This window comes from Denticeps clupeoides, chromosome 8 (genome assembly GCF_900700375.1).
Source record: "Denticeps clupeoides chromosome 8, fDenClu1.1, whole genome shotgun sequence".
Taxonomy (NCBI): Eukaryota; Metazoa; Chordata; class Actinopteri; order Clupeiformes; family Denticipitidae; genus Denticeps; species Denticeps clupeoides.
In genome coordinates this window covers 15,566,523-15,583,301 of record NC_041714.1, presented here as the reverse complement: position 1 = coordinate 15,583,301, position 16,779 = coordinate 15,566,523, and the positions used below count along the sequence as shown (strand labels likewise).

The 16,779-nt window shown below is 45.6% G+C and overlaps 3 protein-coding genes and 1 long non-coding RNA gene across 9 annotated transcripts; 2 read left to right on the top strand and 2 right to left on the bottom strand.

The window, feature by feature from the left end:
* Window positions 1-812: 812 nt before the first annotated feature.
* On the bottom strand, window positions 813-3,590 carry tomm22 (translocase of outer mitochondrial membrane 22 homolog (yeast)). Its single transcript, XM_028988875.1, has 5 exons — window positions 3,495-3,590; window positions 2,274-2,547; window positions 1,982-2,100; window positions 1,751-1,868; window positions 813-1,397 (listed from the first exon to the last, which is right to left on the bottom strand). Exons 2-5 carry the CDS (start codon window positions 2,361-2,363, stop codon window positions 1,323-1,325), a joined length of 402 nt encoding a protein of 133 aa, XP_028844708.1. The 5' UTR covers window positions 2,364-2,547; window positions 3,495-3,590; the 3' UTR covers window positions 813-1,322.
* maff (v-maf avian musculoaponeurotic fibrosarcoma oncogene homolog F) lies at window positions 2,934-7,620 on the top strand. Of its 5 annotated transcripts, none has more exons than XM_028988871.1 (3): window positions 2,934-3,160; window positions 4,769-4,824; window positions 5,364-7,620. In XM_028988871.1, the coding sequence occupies exons 2-3, from the start codon at window positions 4,789-4,791 to the stop codon at window positions 5,814-5,816; spliced, it is 489 nt and encodes a 162-aa protein (XP_028844704.1). In that variant the 5' UTR covers window positions 2,934-3,160; window positions 4,769-4,788; the 3' UTR covers window positions 5,817-7,620. The 5 variants fall into 5 exon arrangements, with proteins under 5 accessions (XP_028844704.1, XP_028844706.1, XP_028844707.1 ...); XM_028988873.1 differs by lacking the exon at window positions 2,934-3,160 and adding an exon at window positions 3,205-3,360; XM_028988874.1 differs by lacking the exon at window positions 2,934-3,160 and adding an exon at window positions 3,414-3,949.
* Window positions 7,621-7,763: 143 nt separating this feature from the next.
* On the bottom strand, window positions 7,764-16,417 carry tmem184ba (transmembrane protein 184ba). Of its 2 annotated transcripts, none has more exons than XM_028988867.1 (10): window positions 16,192-16,417; window positions 15,305-15,538; window positions 14,071-14,236; window positions 12,570-12,660; window positions 12,418-12,493; window positions 12,248-12,339; window positions 11,679-11,848; window positions 10,899-11,093; window positions 9,916-9,942; window positions 7,764-9,683 (listed from the first exon to the last, which is right to left on the bottom strand). In XM_028988867.1, the coding sequence occupies exons 2-10, from the start codon at window positions 15,536-15,538 to the stop codon at window positions 9,454-9,456; spliced, it is 1,281 nt and encodes a 426-aa protein (XP_028844700.1). In that variant the 5' UTR covers window positions 16,192-16,417; the 3' UTR covers window positions 7,764-9,453. The 2 variants fall into 2 exon arrangements, with proteins under 2 accessions (XP_028844700.1, XP_028844702.1); XM_028988869.1 differs by having other exon boundaries at window positions 16,263-16,405.
* LOC114795505 (uncharacterized) lies at window positions 12,219-14,767 on the top strand. Its single transcript, XR_003750518.1, has 4 exons — window positions 12,219-12,359; window positions 13,309-13,485; window positions 13,611-13,730; window positions 14,005-14,767. It is a non-coding gene; the product is annotated as an uncharacterized LOC114795505 (long non-coding RNA).
* Window positions 16,418-16,779: the final 362 nt, after the last annotated feature.

Sequence of the window (16,779 nt, the reverse complement as noted above, 5' to 3'; positions counted from 1 at the left end):
GCATTAACTAAATACATTTTGGACAACATTAATTCCACAGTTGCCAGATAAAGACGCTTCTCTGCACCAGAACAATAAGAAAAATAACAGACACATACAGTACAGGCCAAAAGTTTGGACACACCTTCTCATTCAATGCGTTTTCTTTATTTGACCATTTACGTTGGTAGATTCTCACTGAAGGCATCAAAACTATGAATGAACACATGTGGAGTTATGTACTTAACAAAAAGTGGGGACCTGGCCTCCACAGTCACCGGACCTGAACCCAATCCAGATGGTTTGGGGTGAGCTGGACCGCAGAGTGAAGGCAAAGGGGCCAACAAGTGCTAAACACCTCTGGGAACTCCTTCAAGACTGCATTTCATGTGACGACCTCTTGAAGCTCATCGAGAGAATGCCAAGAGAGTGCAAAGCAGTAATCAGAGCAAAGAAACTAGAATATAAAACATGTTTTCAGATATTTCACCTTTTTTTGTTAAGTACATAACTCCACATGTGTTCATTCATAGTTTTGATGCCTTTAGTGAGAATCTACCAATGTACATGGTAGCGTATCTACAAATGTACAATGTACATGGCCTGTACTGTACTGTACTTGACAACCACGCTTTTAAAACCTCAGACTCTCAGCCCTGTTCTCTAAACGTCTCTGTGCAGCATTTTGTGCAATCAAAAGAAGCCTCTGATTATTAATTATATTGTTTCAGTCAAGCAAGCACACATTCAGCTGGACAATGAGTAACAACGATGAAAAGCAATGCCAAATAATATGCAGATTTCATAAAACACCACAATCCATGCAACACGGCTTCAACTGTACAGGCAGGACTGTGTTTTATTTCATGTACTCGACCACATGGTTGAACTGAAATACCTAAACACGTAGATGATCACAAAACTGAAAGATGGCAAGTAATACATCTGAAAGTAGTCACCACACTGCCCTTTTATAGAAGCTAGTGCAAGTCCCCGGTGGAATGTGACACTCCATGTCATGAAATCTGTTTTAAGCTAAAGGTTGGAGCACTCATACCAGGCTAACAACGCTCCTTTTGAAACGTGTAAAGGATTCTTTAGACACAGTAATAATAATAAAAGAAAAAGAAAAGTAAAAAGTGGAGCTCTCAGTCTCTGCGGGATGTAATCTGGGAGGCAGAGAGAAGGAAGCCGGTCTTTTCTGCGCCATGCCTCCTCCTTCGTGCCAAGCCTCGGTGTTGGAGTGAGAGCACGGGCATACTGGGTGTAGCTTTGTCCTTTCTCGGTAGCCCTCCCAGTCCAGTTCTCCCAACTTCCCCCCTCTCTCTCCTTATTCCCCCCCTTCAGATCTTCACCGGAGCAGGGGGCATCATGCCCGGCACGCCTCCTGACATCCCCGTGTTTGGCCCCAGCAAGATCTGCAGGAGAATAAAAAACAACTCCTTAAACATTTAACAAGCACGTGGCAAGTAATAAGATTTCAGAATATCGTCCATGCCGGGGCAGAAGTGGACTAGCGCTTAAGGAGGCGGCCCGTAAATCAGAATCCCGAACCACCGAGGTGCCACTGAACAAAGCACCGTCCCCACACACTTCTCCCCGGGTGCCTGTCATGGCTGCCCACTGCTCACCAAGGATGATGGTGAAAAGCAGAGGACACGTTTGGTTGTGTCACAGCGTGCTGTGCTGCGGTGTTTCACGATGACAGTCGCTTCACTCTCACAGTCCAGCATAAATGAGAATTGGTGCCTGATGAAATGGAAGTCCGTACCTGTCTCTGCTGCTGGAGCTGCTGCTGCTCGAGCTGTAGTCGCTCCGTCTCGAACACGACAGGCAGGACCAGGATCATGAAGGAGGTGGTGCCGACCCAGAGCGCCGAGCGCGACAAGCTGGCGCGACACCGGACGGAACAGAGGTGAAGGTTTCAGCTGCAGATACGAGCATCGGGAAAGCGGAGCTCGGCGCGGGTTGGTATTTTTATTTTATTGTATCTCCTCGTTACCTGTACAGCTTCTTGGCGACGGAGAAGGAGCACTGGGCCGAGACCTCGGCCGCGGAGCGCAGCGTGTCCGGGAACATCTCGGTAAGTCCCCACAGACGCTCCAGCAGAGTTTCATCCAGCTGGGGGGGGAAACAGGAAAACCCGTTCAAATGGGTCCCACGACCAGGTTAAAATCGACACATTGCTTTTTAATTCGTGCACGATCGGGTATGTGGCGGAAACGGCCGAACTGTGCAACGCGTTTGGAATGTAATGCTAACAGCAAAATGCTAGCGAAAAAAAATTGAGTTACGTCTTCATCCTCGTCGTCTTCGATCTCGTCTTCAGGTGGCCGGGTGTCGGCGGGGCCCGCGGCGGAGGGGAGCTCCTCGATGGTAGCCATTTGCTCGGTCCGGGCGGTGGAGATCTCTGGACTCTGGAACGCTCCGAAACTCTCAGTTGATCTGGATTCCAGCGGTGGACGGAGCGTTCAGCGCCGGCTATGCGACAGCCCGAGGTCACTTGGGTCGCATGTGGCTTAGGGGTTTCCGTTCGTCACGCACGGGGTCGAAACGCTTTTGCGCCCCCTATCGGCGCGGAGAATTACCGCTTGTTATTAGAAAACAAGCGGTTTTTGTTTTTAAAAAAAATCATGTTTTGAGCACGTACGGGGCTAATAAACAAACAAACAAGTAGATAAATGGTTGAGATTTTAAAAAGTACAACAGTGACGCAAACGAAGGGGAAACCAAGTGCGCATGCGCAGAGGGACACCGTCCAAGCGCCGTGCCCTGTGCGGCAGATGAATATGGCGCGACAACCCACGTGAAACTACGGCAAAGTTTAACCTCGTTCGCGTTTATTTTGTGCTTTTTTGCCCCCTCCCTACACGTCCCACGGCCGTCGCCCGCCCGGCCCGGGATGCGGAGGCGCGTCCCCTTTAAGACGCCGCCGCTCGGCCCCGCCCGCATTCCTGGAGCCTCGCGTCACCGCCGCTCCGTTTTTATGAATGGAAGGAGGCGAGCGGGGAAGGATGGTTCGCGATTCCGGGAAAAGGCGGACGGGCCGCGTCGACGCGCACGCTTGAGGGCGACGTGCGTCGGTGGGGGGGTACCGGAGCCGCGCGGACTCGCGTGTGGACTCGCGTGTGGACAGCGCAGCTCGCGGGACGGGACCGCGTCGGTTCGGGGCGGGAGAAGAGTGAGTTGTCGCTGCGTCGCCTCTGTTTTTTTTTTTTTTTTCCTTCCCTCCCTTCTTCTTCTTTGCGGCCTGCGCGCGTCGCGCCCGACGGCTGCGTGACGTCCGGGCCACTCCGAGCGCGACACCGAGCGCGTCGTGTGGATTTCGCGTCTCCTCCGACGCCCGACGGCGCATCGAACCCGGTTCGAGTCATTTCCTCGGTAAACGCCGCGAAATATAATGTTTTTGGGGCGTTTTGGTGAGCCGCCTCCATATAAGGAAATGGGTGGGTGGTGGCGGCGTCGGCGGTGGTTGTTGTTGTTGTTGTTGTTATTATCGAGACTAAAATACTTACCTTGAATTATTTATATACATATATATATATATATAAAAGAATATTTTTCCCGTGATCTAGTTTTCGTTTCGCCACAAACACGTGACTCGTGTCTCCGAGCGTAGTCGCTTGTTCCGTGTTGGCCTGGTCATGTGGTTGAAACGTGAAATATTTATATATATATATATAGAGAGAGAGAGAGAGAGACGAGTTCTCCGCGCATATAAGCATGTGTGTGTTTCTGTGTATGGAGAAGAGACGCCTTGGTCGTGTGCTCGCCGCTCCATGTCGACTGTGAGACGGGCCCGCAGGGGACAGGCCTGCTGCCGGGGCGGCTTTGCTGAATCACTGTGACTCGGGAGACTTTTGCTTTCTGCCCACACGCCAAGGAAACGCAGGATCCGCCGGATTGGGGGGCTTTTTAAAGCAGCTTTACAAATCACGCTGCTAACCACCACCAATATAATGGCACCATTGTAAATATTATGTATGTATGTATATATGTGCGTATATGTGTGTATGTATCTGTAGATCTGCCATCAGATCTACACTATTAAGCAAAATCATCAATTTGGGCACATATGTATAGGTTTGTGTGTGCGTGTGTATATATACATACATATAACAAAGATCGAGCATCCCTACTGAAACCACTTCCTCACTTTCATTGCTCCAAAACTGGCCGTATGTGTGTGTATAGAGAGAGTACCGTGTAAACCCATAAAAACAAGAACCACCGTTCATCGTTTTGTTAACAGAACAAAAAATTTTTTTGATAGAATTTCCTTATTTTTGTGAAACAATGACGCAAGGTGTGTAGAGAAAGAGACTCGTCTCTCCTGTTGTTCTCCATCTGTAGATGTCTGCTTGTGGAAAGTAAATCGTCAGTTTCGAGTTGGGAGAGACTTATCTCTACATAACATGGAAATTATTGCGTTCCACTTTTTAAATCATTATTATAATCATTACAAGCCTGCCAAACGCTGTAAATGTAAATGTAAATTATCTAAACTATCTAGATAATTTCTAATTGTAAACTATTACAAAGAAGGGGAAACCTGTAATTAGTTTCACTACTGCCTCTGTGTATGTGTGTTAAAAATAAGATGGGAATCCACCACCGCCACCCCCACATCTCTTAAATTAAGTAATGTGGGAAATTGCAGCTTTCAGAACCGTATGAACTCTCTTCCCTTTCACATAGCATCCATTAATACTCTTTAACCACAAAAGTGGAACGCCATCGATGAGTGTATAAATTGACCGGCGTGTTCATCTGTTTTTTTTTTTGTCAGGACTCAGAACGCAGGAGGAGATGACGTCGGACAGCAGAGCCAGCAAAGCGCTGAAGGTACATGTTTTTATGAACACAAATGCCACCGGACAGGAGCGACCCCGTCGTACAATTTAATTCTTTAAAAAATGAGGATATGCTGTAAATGGCATTTCATTCAGATGGTTCAACCTTTCAGCCCCAACCAAGTACTGGCTGTATAAATAGAAGCTTTTTAGAAATATAGTACTTTTCAGAAACGCGAATAGTTTTTGGATTGTGGGAAATATTAGAATAATGTCGTCTTTTGCACGTAATTAATGGGGATGTGGGCAGGTTTATGGGGCAAACAGGCTTTTGTGTCACGTCCTCGCTGTGGGTGCCACTGGCATTGTTAAGTTGAACGGGTTTAAAAACGCCGCTGTCATCTTTTCCCTGTTAAGTTGCATCTGAGGTGGGTTTAGCATTTTGCTATGAACCATAATGTTGTATTTCGCCATGTTCTCCACATGTCATCGTTCATGTTGGCCAGGAAGGGTCATTATGAACGCTCAGAAGCACCGAAGGCTCGGGCAGGGCGGGTTGTAAACGCTGTGGCTGGTTTGTCCCCGTGTCAGGTGAAGAAGGAGTGTGGTGAGAACGTCCCGGTGCTGACGGACAGCGAGCTGATGTCCCTGTCGGTGCGGGAGCTGAACCTGCACCTGCGCGGCTTGTCCCGCGAGGAGGTGCAGAAGCTGAAGCAGCGTCGGCGCACGCTGAAGAACCGCGGCTACGCCGCCAGCTGCCGGGTGAAGCGGGTGTCGCAGCGGGAGGCGCTGGAGCAGCAGAAGAAGGAGCTGCAGCGGGAGGTGGAGAGGCTGGGGGCCGAGAACGCCGGCATGCGGCGCGAGCTGGAGGGGCTGGGCGCGCGGCTGGCCGCCCTGCAGAGGTTCGCCCGCAGCCTGGAGCCTGGCGTGGGGGTGGGCCTCCTGGCCACCGCGCCGCGCCTCAACACCGCGTCAGTCATCACCATCGTCAAGAGCCCGCAGTCCACGCTCGCACCCAGAGAACAGGGCGGGTCTGACGGCTGAGACCCCGCCATCCTCTCTCTCTCTCTCTCTCTCTCACACACACACACACACACACACACACACACACACGCCTCAGCCGACACCCAGAGCAGAACGACTGACTGACTTACGGCAAAAAATGAACTGGTGGCCTTAGTCAGTGACAAAGTATCACGACAAACCCTGAACACACAATCACACGCACCCACACCCCAAGGTAGTTTTAAAGAGACAGAGAATAATGACATGATAGGACCTCACTGTAGTACAACATTTGCACAGAACACACCAGGCGCAGGCTGTAGTGTGCAAGTATCGCACTTCAACCTGCGTTCACCTGCTGTAGGGTGCAACTTCTGGACCAAATGACGTAAAATGTTTCACGGACGAGTTCTAAAAGGCACAATAAGCAGCGCCTGACCCCACCCACCCCAATATCACGTTTGTGTTACTACAATAAACTTGCGTTGAAGGCTGAAGTGGCGCTTGCTTTTGACGTTGTGTGGACCTTAACTAGTGGGTGGTGTCACCAGGGTGACACTGAGGGTGAAGCAGCTCAGGGAGGAGAAGTGGGGGTGAAACGGAGGTCCGATACGGTTCTGCCTGGCACGTCCCTGGGAAGAAAAAAAAAATCTTAATTCCTGAAGATGCGGTTTATTGAACTCACTTTGTGAGTTTGCCTTTTGTGGCTTTAAAACTTACAACCGTGAGGAAAGCTGCTCTCATTCTCCCGTCCATCCAGGTTGTAAACCACGAACACACACACACACACACACACACTCACAGCTCTATGTGCAGTGCTAAGCTAACGCTGTCTCTGACTCTCGACCGTAGTGAGTTTATAAAGTCGTACTGGAACCACAGATTGGCCCCTGTACCGTGGTGTCAATGCAAGTCAGTATAATGCTTTACTCTTTGTTGTTTTTTTTGTTTTTTTTGTCATTGGTGTGTTCTATCGTTTGTTAAATTTAAAGACGGACAGGCAACATTTTATTAGATATATTTTTATGTGTATTTAAATGACAAAGCCAACTAGTGCTGTGACGTCTGTCCAAGTCCAAATGCTGAAGTGTGACTCCTGTTTTAATGATGATTAAGGCTTTGCTGGGATTATTTTTGTACAGGTATCTGTTGTGATGAGTAATGGGGTTTTGTGTCCGTAGGCAGGTAGTCCAGTTGCTGTAATTATTACGTGAGAAAAATATGTGAAACATCATATTCGTACTAATGTTTTAGTTGTTTATAGCGTACCTTTAGCGGTACTGATTTATTTTTTGCCCCCAAAGTTGATCTTTTAACTTATGATTTTTGAGATTCATTTGGATTATGGCAGGAGTGAGGGGTGCGAGAATGTGAGCAGGAGTAAAGAAAGAGGATTAGCGCGATGAGGGAAGGTGACAAGGAAAGTTGACCATGCGGCAGATAAGAGGATGGGGATTTTTTTTGGGGGGGGGATGTAACACGTTGAAAGAGGAAGCTTCTAACCCGTGATAGAATTTTTTTAACGGTCAGTCATGCTGACTGGGACAGGGGCTTTGTATGACTATTCAGTAATAAAATATATATTAATATATTTTAGATTTAGTACACAATTGCTCAAATTTATTTTAGATGTCCACGCAGGGAGGCATTTAACTGTAGTAATGACCTGGCAATTTTTTTTTGTTTGTTTCTAATTGTGCTGAATGTTTTATAAAGCTGCAAAGCATAAAGTGGTATCATTCGTATTTATTACATGTATTTTTTTTTTCTATGGTAAAGAAAAATTAAGAACACTTTCTATTTTATACATTAATTGAAATAAATGTGTATATATTGTACATAAGATGCTGTGTCGGATTTGTTTGTGTGTGGTGGGGGCAGCTGAAGGAGAGAAACCTCCTGACTCTCTGGCTGTCATGTGAAGAAGATCAGTGCTGGATGCATCAGACCACAGTTCCAATAAAGGAAGTAGAAGAGACCAGCAGGCTGAAGCATAAATCTTTATTTGGTTTATTCAGTTTTTATTGACCTACGCGAAGGAGAAATATAGAGACAAGTACAAAACTAATCCTAGTTAACAACTAACGGCAAAACCATTTTACCAGCTCCAGCTTCTGATTTTTACAATTTAACATTTACACCTCCAGACATTTATTTAGCACATTCCAGATTATCTACACATATTAAACAACTCCTGCAATTACGAAAGTATTGTGCAAATGCCTCATGTTCAATTTAATTTCTTATAAGAACTTTTCGTCCAAATGATGGTGTTTGAAGCATTACTTTCCTTCAATGAAATCTCTTGCAGCACATAACAAAACACATCAATGTAAGACATGGTAATATTTAGTGGAGAAAAGTCATGAGAAAAAAAAAAGTATATAAAGGTCCAATACATGAGGCCTTCAGGGCACTACCTGTGAAGGAGTGCATTTACACTGACTGAGTGGGAATTACTCCAAGCTGGGTGTCACCTTAAATGGTGCAATTTAAATTAATTAAATCCTTCATGCTCATGAATTGTGTTTTGGCCAAAATAGAAATGACATAACTGCACTTCAGAGATCTGTCTTATTTCAGTTTGGTTACGTGGGGTTGCTAATTGTAAGCTGTCGATGAATTGGTCTGGAAAAGCGTAAGCGCAAAACTCAACACACTAGCCCCACCTCCACCACTAAGACGTGTGTAAATGTGAGATAATGGCTCGTCTGTCTACACAAGATATGAGGAGGCGGAGCCTAAGTGTGTGTTTCCTCCCATTTCTGCCCTCTAGCGGTAGAGATGGGAGGAACACCCCGGTTTCTATTATTGGAATGGTATTTGAAACTGCTGGAGCTTTCGGAATCAGTCACCTTACCTACCACAAAAAATGAAATTGTCCTCCATCTTACAGCACCAGAGGCAGTGGAGTTTAAAGCCGCTCTGCGTAAAACCATCTAACAGATTATTTCCTTCATCAAGAGCACCACTGTTAATCTGTGGCAACGCTTTTCTCTGGTCCATGCACAAAAAAAAAAAAAAAACATTCCTTGGATATCTAACCCAGATTTTCGGATTTTGCGCACTGGTCGCATGGCTGATGCAACACAAAATCCCGTGCTAATTTGTCGCTTGCGAATAATGCCCCAGTTGCACCCTGCTAATCCAGTCAGACGAGCGCTGCTCAGTCAGACCCAGGCCTGCATCACATTCTGTCCTAATCCGTAATCCCATCACTGCCCACGCACTCGCGCTTCCCTCGCTCATCCATCGGCAAAAAAGCACGAGAGCTGCGGTAAGATCCCGCTGTTACCAAGGGGACCTGACAAATGGGCACATATTTAATAGTCAAATAGAGCAAAATACTACATAGAACACTACAATACCACACCACCTTACCATCCTCTTAAATCAATATCCACGGAAAAAAATAGCATTTTCCTTTGACCCAGTTTTCACACACGAGTCCCTGTGGAGACCTCTCGTCTTTCGGGGGGTCTATAATGTGTCAGCCCGAACCCAAAAATACACAGCCGATGCCACTGCCTAGCTACTGCACTTATGGCCAAAGAGATGGCCGGCACAGTAGGGACGTACACCCTTGTCAAGTAAGGGAATCTATGTTTCTGTGAGTCTCAGTGGTGGTGGGAAGGGGGTCTATTATTATTATTATATTAACAGGGGAATGGCGTATTTAAAACTCATCGTCAGAGCTGAGGAGGAAGGTCTTCTCGTTGTCGCGGGATGTGACGGTGCTGTGGCTACGCGAGACTGGCGGAGCAGGAACGCCCTGCTCCAGGGTGGACTGCTGGGTGTACTGCTGGTAGGCTGGAGAGAAGTTGTGGATGGCATCCTGGACCATGTCACCGGGGTTCATGGTCTCCTTCAAACTGCTGGAGATGCTCTTCATTGGGGCGGAGTGACCTGAATGAAAGAAACGTGATTAAAAATCTCCCACTAAGGCAAATGGCACTAACAAAAAAGATCCAGTTTACTGCATTAACATTCTGACATTGAACAGACATGCACATACTCAATACACATATGCATTTAAAAAATCTGTTCTGTGTGTTACGTATTACATGTTTTACACGGGATGGAGGCATGTTAGATCATAGAGCGGTGAGGGAATACCAGACAGAAAGTGGGCACCTACCATTCGGTCCGTTATCAGGAAAAGGCCCTTCAGAGCAGCATGTGCAGATAAAGCGAAACATGCAGAGGGAGGGAGGAGTTGGGAGAATTTTGACAAAGATTGACACATTAGATGGATTGTGAATGCAAAAAAAAAAAAAGGTTTTGAGGCAGACAGAGGTGAGATGGAGGGAAAGGAAAAAACAAAAAAGTCAGTAAGGTAGTGTGCTGCAGTTTGATCTCTCCAGTACATACAGAACTATACATAGTTCAACCATAACATCATGACCATGTACAGTACAGGCCAAAAGTTTGGACACACCTCCTCATTCAATGTCTTTATTTTCATGACCATTTACGTCGGTAGATTCTCACTGAAGGCATCAAAACTATGAATGAACACATGTGGAAAAAAGATGAAATAACTGAAAACATGTTTTATTCCAGTTTCTTCAAAATAGCCGCCCTTTACTCTGATTACTGCTTTGCACACTCTTGGCATTCTCTCGATGAGCTTAGTCACCTGAAATGTTTTCCAACAGTCTTGAAGGAGTTCCCAGAGGTGTTTAGCACTTGTTGGCCCCTTTGCCTTCACTTTGCGGTCCAGCTCACCCCAAACCATCTCGATTGGGTTCAGGTCCAGTGACTGTGGAGACCAGGTCTCCACTTTTTGTTAAGTACATAAGTCCACATGTGTTCATTCATAGTTTTGATGCCTTCAGTGAGAATCTACCAACGTAAATGGTCATGAAAATAAAGAAAACATATTGAATGAGAAGGTGTCCAAACTTTTGTATGTGTGTATGTGGTATTAGGATCCTTTAAGTCCTATTAAAGGTTCCTATTAAAGTTCCTCTTCTATTTCTTTGAATGAGCCAGCCAGGAAGGTCCCACATGAGCTAGAGTTTTGTAGATACTATAAGCCAGATGTCTAGCCAACACAAGTGGCAACTGCCCACCATAAAGCTGATTTGTGAATTCTGTCGTTTATGATCGCTAACACACCCTGTGGGTCGAGTCTTTTGTCCATGTAGACTTTGTAGGTGAACGCGTGACGCAGGGCCAAGGCAGCGAAGAACATCTCGATGCAGATGATGAAGTTCTGGTAGCCCGCAGCCACCGTGCCCTCGCCCACTGACACCTTGACGCCGCTGATCTGAGGGATGGCCCCGCACTTCTCCAGGATGGCCAGCAGCATGCCTGGTGAGAAACGACCCCGTACCAAAAACACGTACCAACGGTCATATGCCAAATATAATAAATGAAATTTAATTGCATTATTTTCAGGCCACGCCCGCATTCAGAGCAGCAACTGATCCCCTGTACTGGAGCTACATGAGCATTATGTAAGGGATAATCCACAGTGAGGTGTCTGTTAAAGGGTTTTAACAGCAAGCAAAGTGAACATCCTCCTCGGAGTGGATTATTCCACTTATACCCGGGTCTTGTCAAGGGTAATAACAAAGGTAAGACATTTGTCTTGTGTGTTCAACTGACTAACATTTGACTGGTGCAGCACACTTGTTCATAGTAGCGGTGGTCAATTCACATTTTTCTTGCCCAAATTGAGTATTTAAATGCACTCCTACCAAGCGAAAGTAAAGTGACTATTAAATTCAAATTCACGTACACAGTCATACACGGTATGATATGCAGTGAAATGCTTTTGCGACTGCTATAGACCTCAATATTGCAAATATTGCGAGTATTCAAGTGAAGAACCAATATGCAAATATTGCAAACATAACTAAATATTACAATTTTGTGTCATAGTGAATTACTCACCTTGCCAGAAAGACAGGAAGATGACTGATTTGACCATGAAGAACTTCAGCACGGGCCTGTAGGGGCTCAGCAGGTCTCGGGTGGAGAAGTAGAAGAGGAAGAGTGCGTAGAGCGACAGGCTGACGGAGATGTTGTAGATGATGGTGACGTAGAGGTAACCGCTGGCCACGCTATGGAGAGATCAGACCGGCATGGTTTTAACCAGTGGCCAGTGTCTCTGTGGCACATTATGCATAGATATTTTATTTTATGTGTGTCTTTGTGGGATAAGAGAGAAGGCCAGAAACTGCCTATATAAAATGAAAATACAGCTAATATAAAGCCTAGGCTGATTTTTTATATTTAACATGTGAAAGTAAATGAACGTTGTCAACACAGATATTCTTGCTAGCTATCTGTAATGTGACCCATGCAACAAATGACAGGAGTGATTTGTAAATGCATCGTGCATGCACAGTCAGCACAGCTAATTACACCCTCGTGACCACCAACAACAAGTGATGTAAGCAGCAGTGCTGGTTAATGTTCCCTCCCAGGGAGATGACTAATGAGAGGAAGACAGGACGCACTTGAAGTCTCCGTCCCGGTACTTCCCAAAAGCCTGGAGGATGACCGTTATCATCGCCATCAGGGGCTTCACCACGCAGAACTGCAGGGTGGCCTAAAGGTCACAAGGAGAAGGTCAGAGACCATAAACGAATTCAGAGAACTGACAAGGATGAAAAGAGCTGACGCCGACCTGCTTGCAAAATCTAAGAAAGCCAATGGAGTAGGTTCTACCCCGGAGACAGCAGGTCCCGTAGACACAGCTAGACCTGGGAAGAAAGAACAACTTGCTTAGAGCAATAAACACAGAGAAATCCAATATTTTTTTTAAATTGTAAAACTCACTCGATGGGCTTTCCTCTAATCTCGGCCATGATGGCACTCTCCCCTCCCAGGTACTCATAGCAAAGACTGAGGAAGTTGTAGATGACGAATGCTGCAGAGGAGACACACAGTACAGACAATAAGGGATATTCACACATGCATCTTAAAAATGTTGAATATGGTGAGAAAGGTTCTTTGTTAATCTAATTTGATTAAGAAAGATAAACCCCAACCAAGCAACTGTATGAATGCCAATACGATACTTTTCAAAAGCTGGACATTTCTGTATTATCAATCCTTATGACCTTAAGTAATTATAATGACTCATCCAATATCCGATTTTCCTGTGCTATCAGCCATAATAATAAATAAAAATAAATAAATAGACGAAAAACAAATGATCTTTTCACAATATTCTAATTTTACAATTAGAATTGGTTGGTTGATTGACAAGTTTGTGCAGCAGGCTTCCCACTGGAGTCTCTCTTGTTTCCAGTTTGTGAGTGTGTGTGTGTGTGTGTGTGTGTGTGTGTGTGTGTCAGCATGGTTCTATAATTAGAGGGTGGAGACAGCTGCTGGTAGCTGGAGGACAGCAGGCCTCTCGTACCTCACATTTTCATCACATTCCCCTTCATAATTCTGTACTGCACCAACAGTTCATGTTTCTATTTTAAATATGTTATGGCCACTGTTTAGCAGTTGTGCCGAAGTTCAGTGACATTATTTATCTTTTATGTATCTTATATTTTATTACATGCAGTATTCTCTTTGGGAGGCAGCAGTCACCCGTTGCCACGTAACAGGCGTCCCTCCCAAGAAATCCCAGCAGACCTTGGAAACAAGGGGACAAAGATGCAGCCTGCATTCACCCAGGCAGGAACAGGGACCCGAGGCCATCTGTCACGGGCGGAGATATGGATATGTGCGGCCAGACCATGTATTAAACCTAGATTTAATTTGATAAGATGTTGCTGAATGTGCTTAAATCAACCAGTCGCACGTTTATTGCACTGCTTTGTGGGTTTAAATCTGGCCTTGTAGGTAAGACACTTCTCTTTGCAGCAGAAGAGCCCAAAGTCCAGGGTTCAAACCCCACCCTTCTACCATTGCTTCCCTGAGCAAGACACCTAACCCTGAGTGTCTCCAGGGGGGACTGTCCCTGTAACTACTACTACTACTACTGTAAGTCACTGTCGATAACGGAATCTGATAAATGCTGTAAATGTAAATCTGTAAAGGCAGACAAAGCCAGCACAACCCAGTGAGTGGAAACCGACACACCAGTTCAGGGTGCTCCAATGTATTATACCTACAAATATAATTCACCTAAACACTTGAATTTGTTACAGAGGCTAAAAAAAAAATCATAAAACCATAAATCATAAAGAGAAATGTGCATGCATAAACACAGTATGGCCTGCTTAAGCCTGTAGCTAAATGCATATGTTGTTTCTAGGTTAAGCTGACTCTCGCCCCATTTATTCATACTGGGCTTGGTCTCCAAGATGGCTGGATGGCTCACCCTCATAGCAGTCCCGCACTGTGTCGAAGTACACGTAATACTGATCGTTGGTGAAGAACAGCAGGCTGAGCCACGAGTCGAAGGCGTAGATGGGCACGATGAAGAGGATGCGGACGATGTGCCTCTGCTCATTCGGGGAACTGTAGTAGCGTAGATGCATGTAGATCTAACAGAGATGGGGCAGAGGCTCAGCCCACACCTGAACATGTGCACAGGTTCCAAAAACTGCTCCACAATCCATCATATATGCCCTAAATACATTAATAATCATTATGCATTTTCACACCAGCTTGTATTGTACCATTACATTATGCAGTAACCTTATTAATTTAACATAAAAAAGGACAAATCGCATTTAGCTTCTGAATATTTTCATGTATAATGTAATGTGCATTAGTGTAATTAGGGTGGTAGTGGACTAATGGGTAACACACTCGCCTATGAACCAGAAGACCCAGGTTCAAATCCCACTTACTACCATTGTGTCCCTGAGCAAGACACTTAACCCTAAGTTGCTCCAGGGGGGGACTGTCCCTGTAACAAGTGATTATAAGTCACTCTGGATAAGGGCGTCTGATAAAAATGCCATAAATGCAAATGTAAAACTTTTTGTACACTAGTCACACTATAAAAACGATTATACACACTGTCCTTAATGCAAGCATTAACACATAAATTGTCCTTTTTTCAAAGAAGTTCTGTGCCATTTACAAAAATCTTTGTCTTCCATGACAAATTCAATAGAAAATATTATAAAAAATAAGAAGAAATAGTCACTGAAAATGAAATAATGATAAAAGCCACATATGCCGATACTCAGACTAGTGTGAATTAGTCGAGTTTTAGTGCTTGTTTTATCAGAGTAACTGTTTTCAACTCTACTAGGATCATTGCTAAATGGTTTTCTAACCATACAGACGTTGCATTAGTGAACGCAGCAACATAAAAAGTTCCTTTTTACATGTATGTCGACAGTCCATCATTAACAGCCATTTACAGGGTCATTTACAACATGAATAAGGTCTGGACTGGAGTTTTGATCAATCTGATGTCTATTTCTAAATGACCTTAAACATCTTTAAACTGAAAACAAACAATGAAATCTCATGTTTCAGTCCTTCACGAGAGCCCAGCAATTAGTGGTTTTGTCATTGCACTGCGTCATACACAGCAGGTGCTCTTTGGAAATTGGCCCATTGTGAGCCTCAGTTCGACAGATGCCCTGTTGGTTTACCTGGTGGCAGGTGAAGAGCAAGGCCGTCCACACAAAGACCCCGGACACCACCTGAGCCGCGGCGGTCATGAGGAAGATCGGCTGGTCCGGGGTGAGCAGAGGAGCCTCCGGGAGCCAAGAGATGTTGGGGCCGGCGGGGAGCTCAGTAGCTGGGGTCCCTGGAGACCCTCCAGCGGGCGAGGACTCCCCAAAACGGTCAGACATGGGGACATCTCTTCTCCACAGCTTGTGCATCTGATGGACGAGGGCCACAGCAGTGTTTACACACCCGATCCGACTCACCTCCCCAAACTACCCACAATTCCACTGTGTTATAGGTCAATATGACGTACACACTGCCTGAGGTAGACTGTGAAAAGCGGCCAGCCCAACTGAAGGCAGCGGGACAGGCCAATAAATAAAGGGCTAAAAATAAATCAGTGCCATGATAGGTCAGGGGCCGAGGGCCTGCACTTCCTGTCCAATCATGGGACCCCCCAGGCCTTACACAGGCACAGCAGGATGCCCCACTGTACACATAGAGGGCAGTTTCATTAACCACTACTGCATTAGAGGATGAGTACACAGTCATTTTTTAAAAAAGTGTAACAATATCCCGGCCCCAATGACTTGCAAAAAATTAATAAAACAATCCCCATTCATTTTCTACAACCACCTTGTTTTCAAGTGCAGTTCATAAATGATGTACATTATAATAACCTGACTGTATAACACAGTAAGAACGGTGCTGCTTTGTGTGGAATCTTTAAATATTCCACAAATATCGCCTTTTCAGTCAAATCTCACAAAAGTAATGTTTCCTCATTCGCATTTGGCGGACAAATTGCACGAAAAGAAAGTAATTATTTTAAGGTGAATGCGAATCAGAGGACCAAGTAGAAACTGACCTTGATCGGCAGCGGGCAGGGTTCGGATTTAAAGCCCCCGCGGCAGCGTCATGCTTTATCTTTCACGTTACCGAGTGTTGTTGAAGCGGCGAATAAAATCCCGCACGGCTCGGGCTGGTTTCATGCGTCGCTCCGCTCACGATTCCCCACGTTGTTCACGCGTCTCGGCCGAAGTTCGCCCGCGATCCACGGATTCGCTGAGCGAATGTTCCGTTCCACCTTAAGCGCGGATCGGACGCCTGCAGTACCCGCAACGCGCCGGTAGGGGCGGGCTTCCCGACGTGGTTTATATACGGACGCTTGATACAGAAATCTACACTTTCGTCTGTATGCAGTGATGCTATTTCAGGCCGACTATTGATCAACTTTAAATCCACCAGAGACCTTATAGGCTTATTTGCACTACTCATTATGTACAAATGTACAGGTAGGACACCAAGAGAAACCTGATATGGGAAACGACGAAGGCTAAAACTTCTGTCACTTGTTGCTGGTCTAGTGCCTTCTTAATTTTTAAAGCCACTTGATAATTTTGCTTATAGACATGGCTCTTTAAATTAGAGGATTCCTAGCAGGAGATCGAAGAGT

Excerpts from the sequence above, each read along its gene's own strand:
- tomm22 (XM_028988875.1), bottom strand. The coding sequence starts at position 2,363 with ATGGCTACCATCGAGGAGCTCCCCTCCGCCGCGGGCCCCGCCGACACC. Across the intron at positions 1,869-1,981 it reads GTCGCCAAGAAGCTGTACAG|CTTGTCGCGCTCGGCGCTCT; the intron begins GTAACGAGGAGA and ends GTGTCGCGCCAG. Across the intron at positions 1,398-1,750 it reads AGCTCCAGCAGCAGAGACAG|ATCTTGCTGGGGCCAAACAC; the intron begins GTACGGACTTCC and ends ATTCTCCTGCAG.
- maff (XM_028988870.1), top strand. Across the intron at positions 4,825-5,363 it reads GAGCCAGCAAAGCGCTGAAG|GTGAAGAAGGAGTGTGGTGA; the intron begins GTACATGTTTTT and ends TCCCCGTGTCAG.
- tmem184ba (XM_028988867.1), bottom strand. The coding sequence starts at position 15,538 with ATGCACAAGCTGTGGAGAAGAGATGTCCCCATGTCTGACCGTTTTGGG. Across the intron at positions 14,237-15,304 it reads TGCTCTTCACCTGCCACCAG|ATCTACATGCATCTACGCTA; the intron begins GTAAACCAACAG and ends CATCTCTGTTAG. Across the intron at positions 12,340-12,417 it reads TTCTTAGATTTTGCAAGCAG|GCCACCCTGCAGTTCTGCGT; the intron begins GTCGGCGTCAGC and ends TGTGACCTTTAG.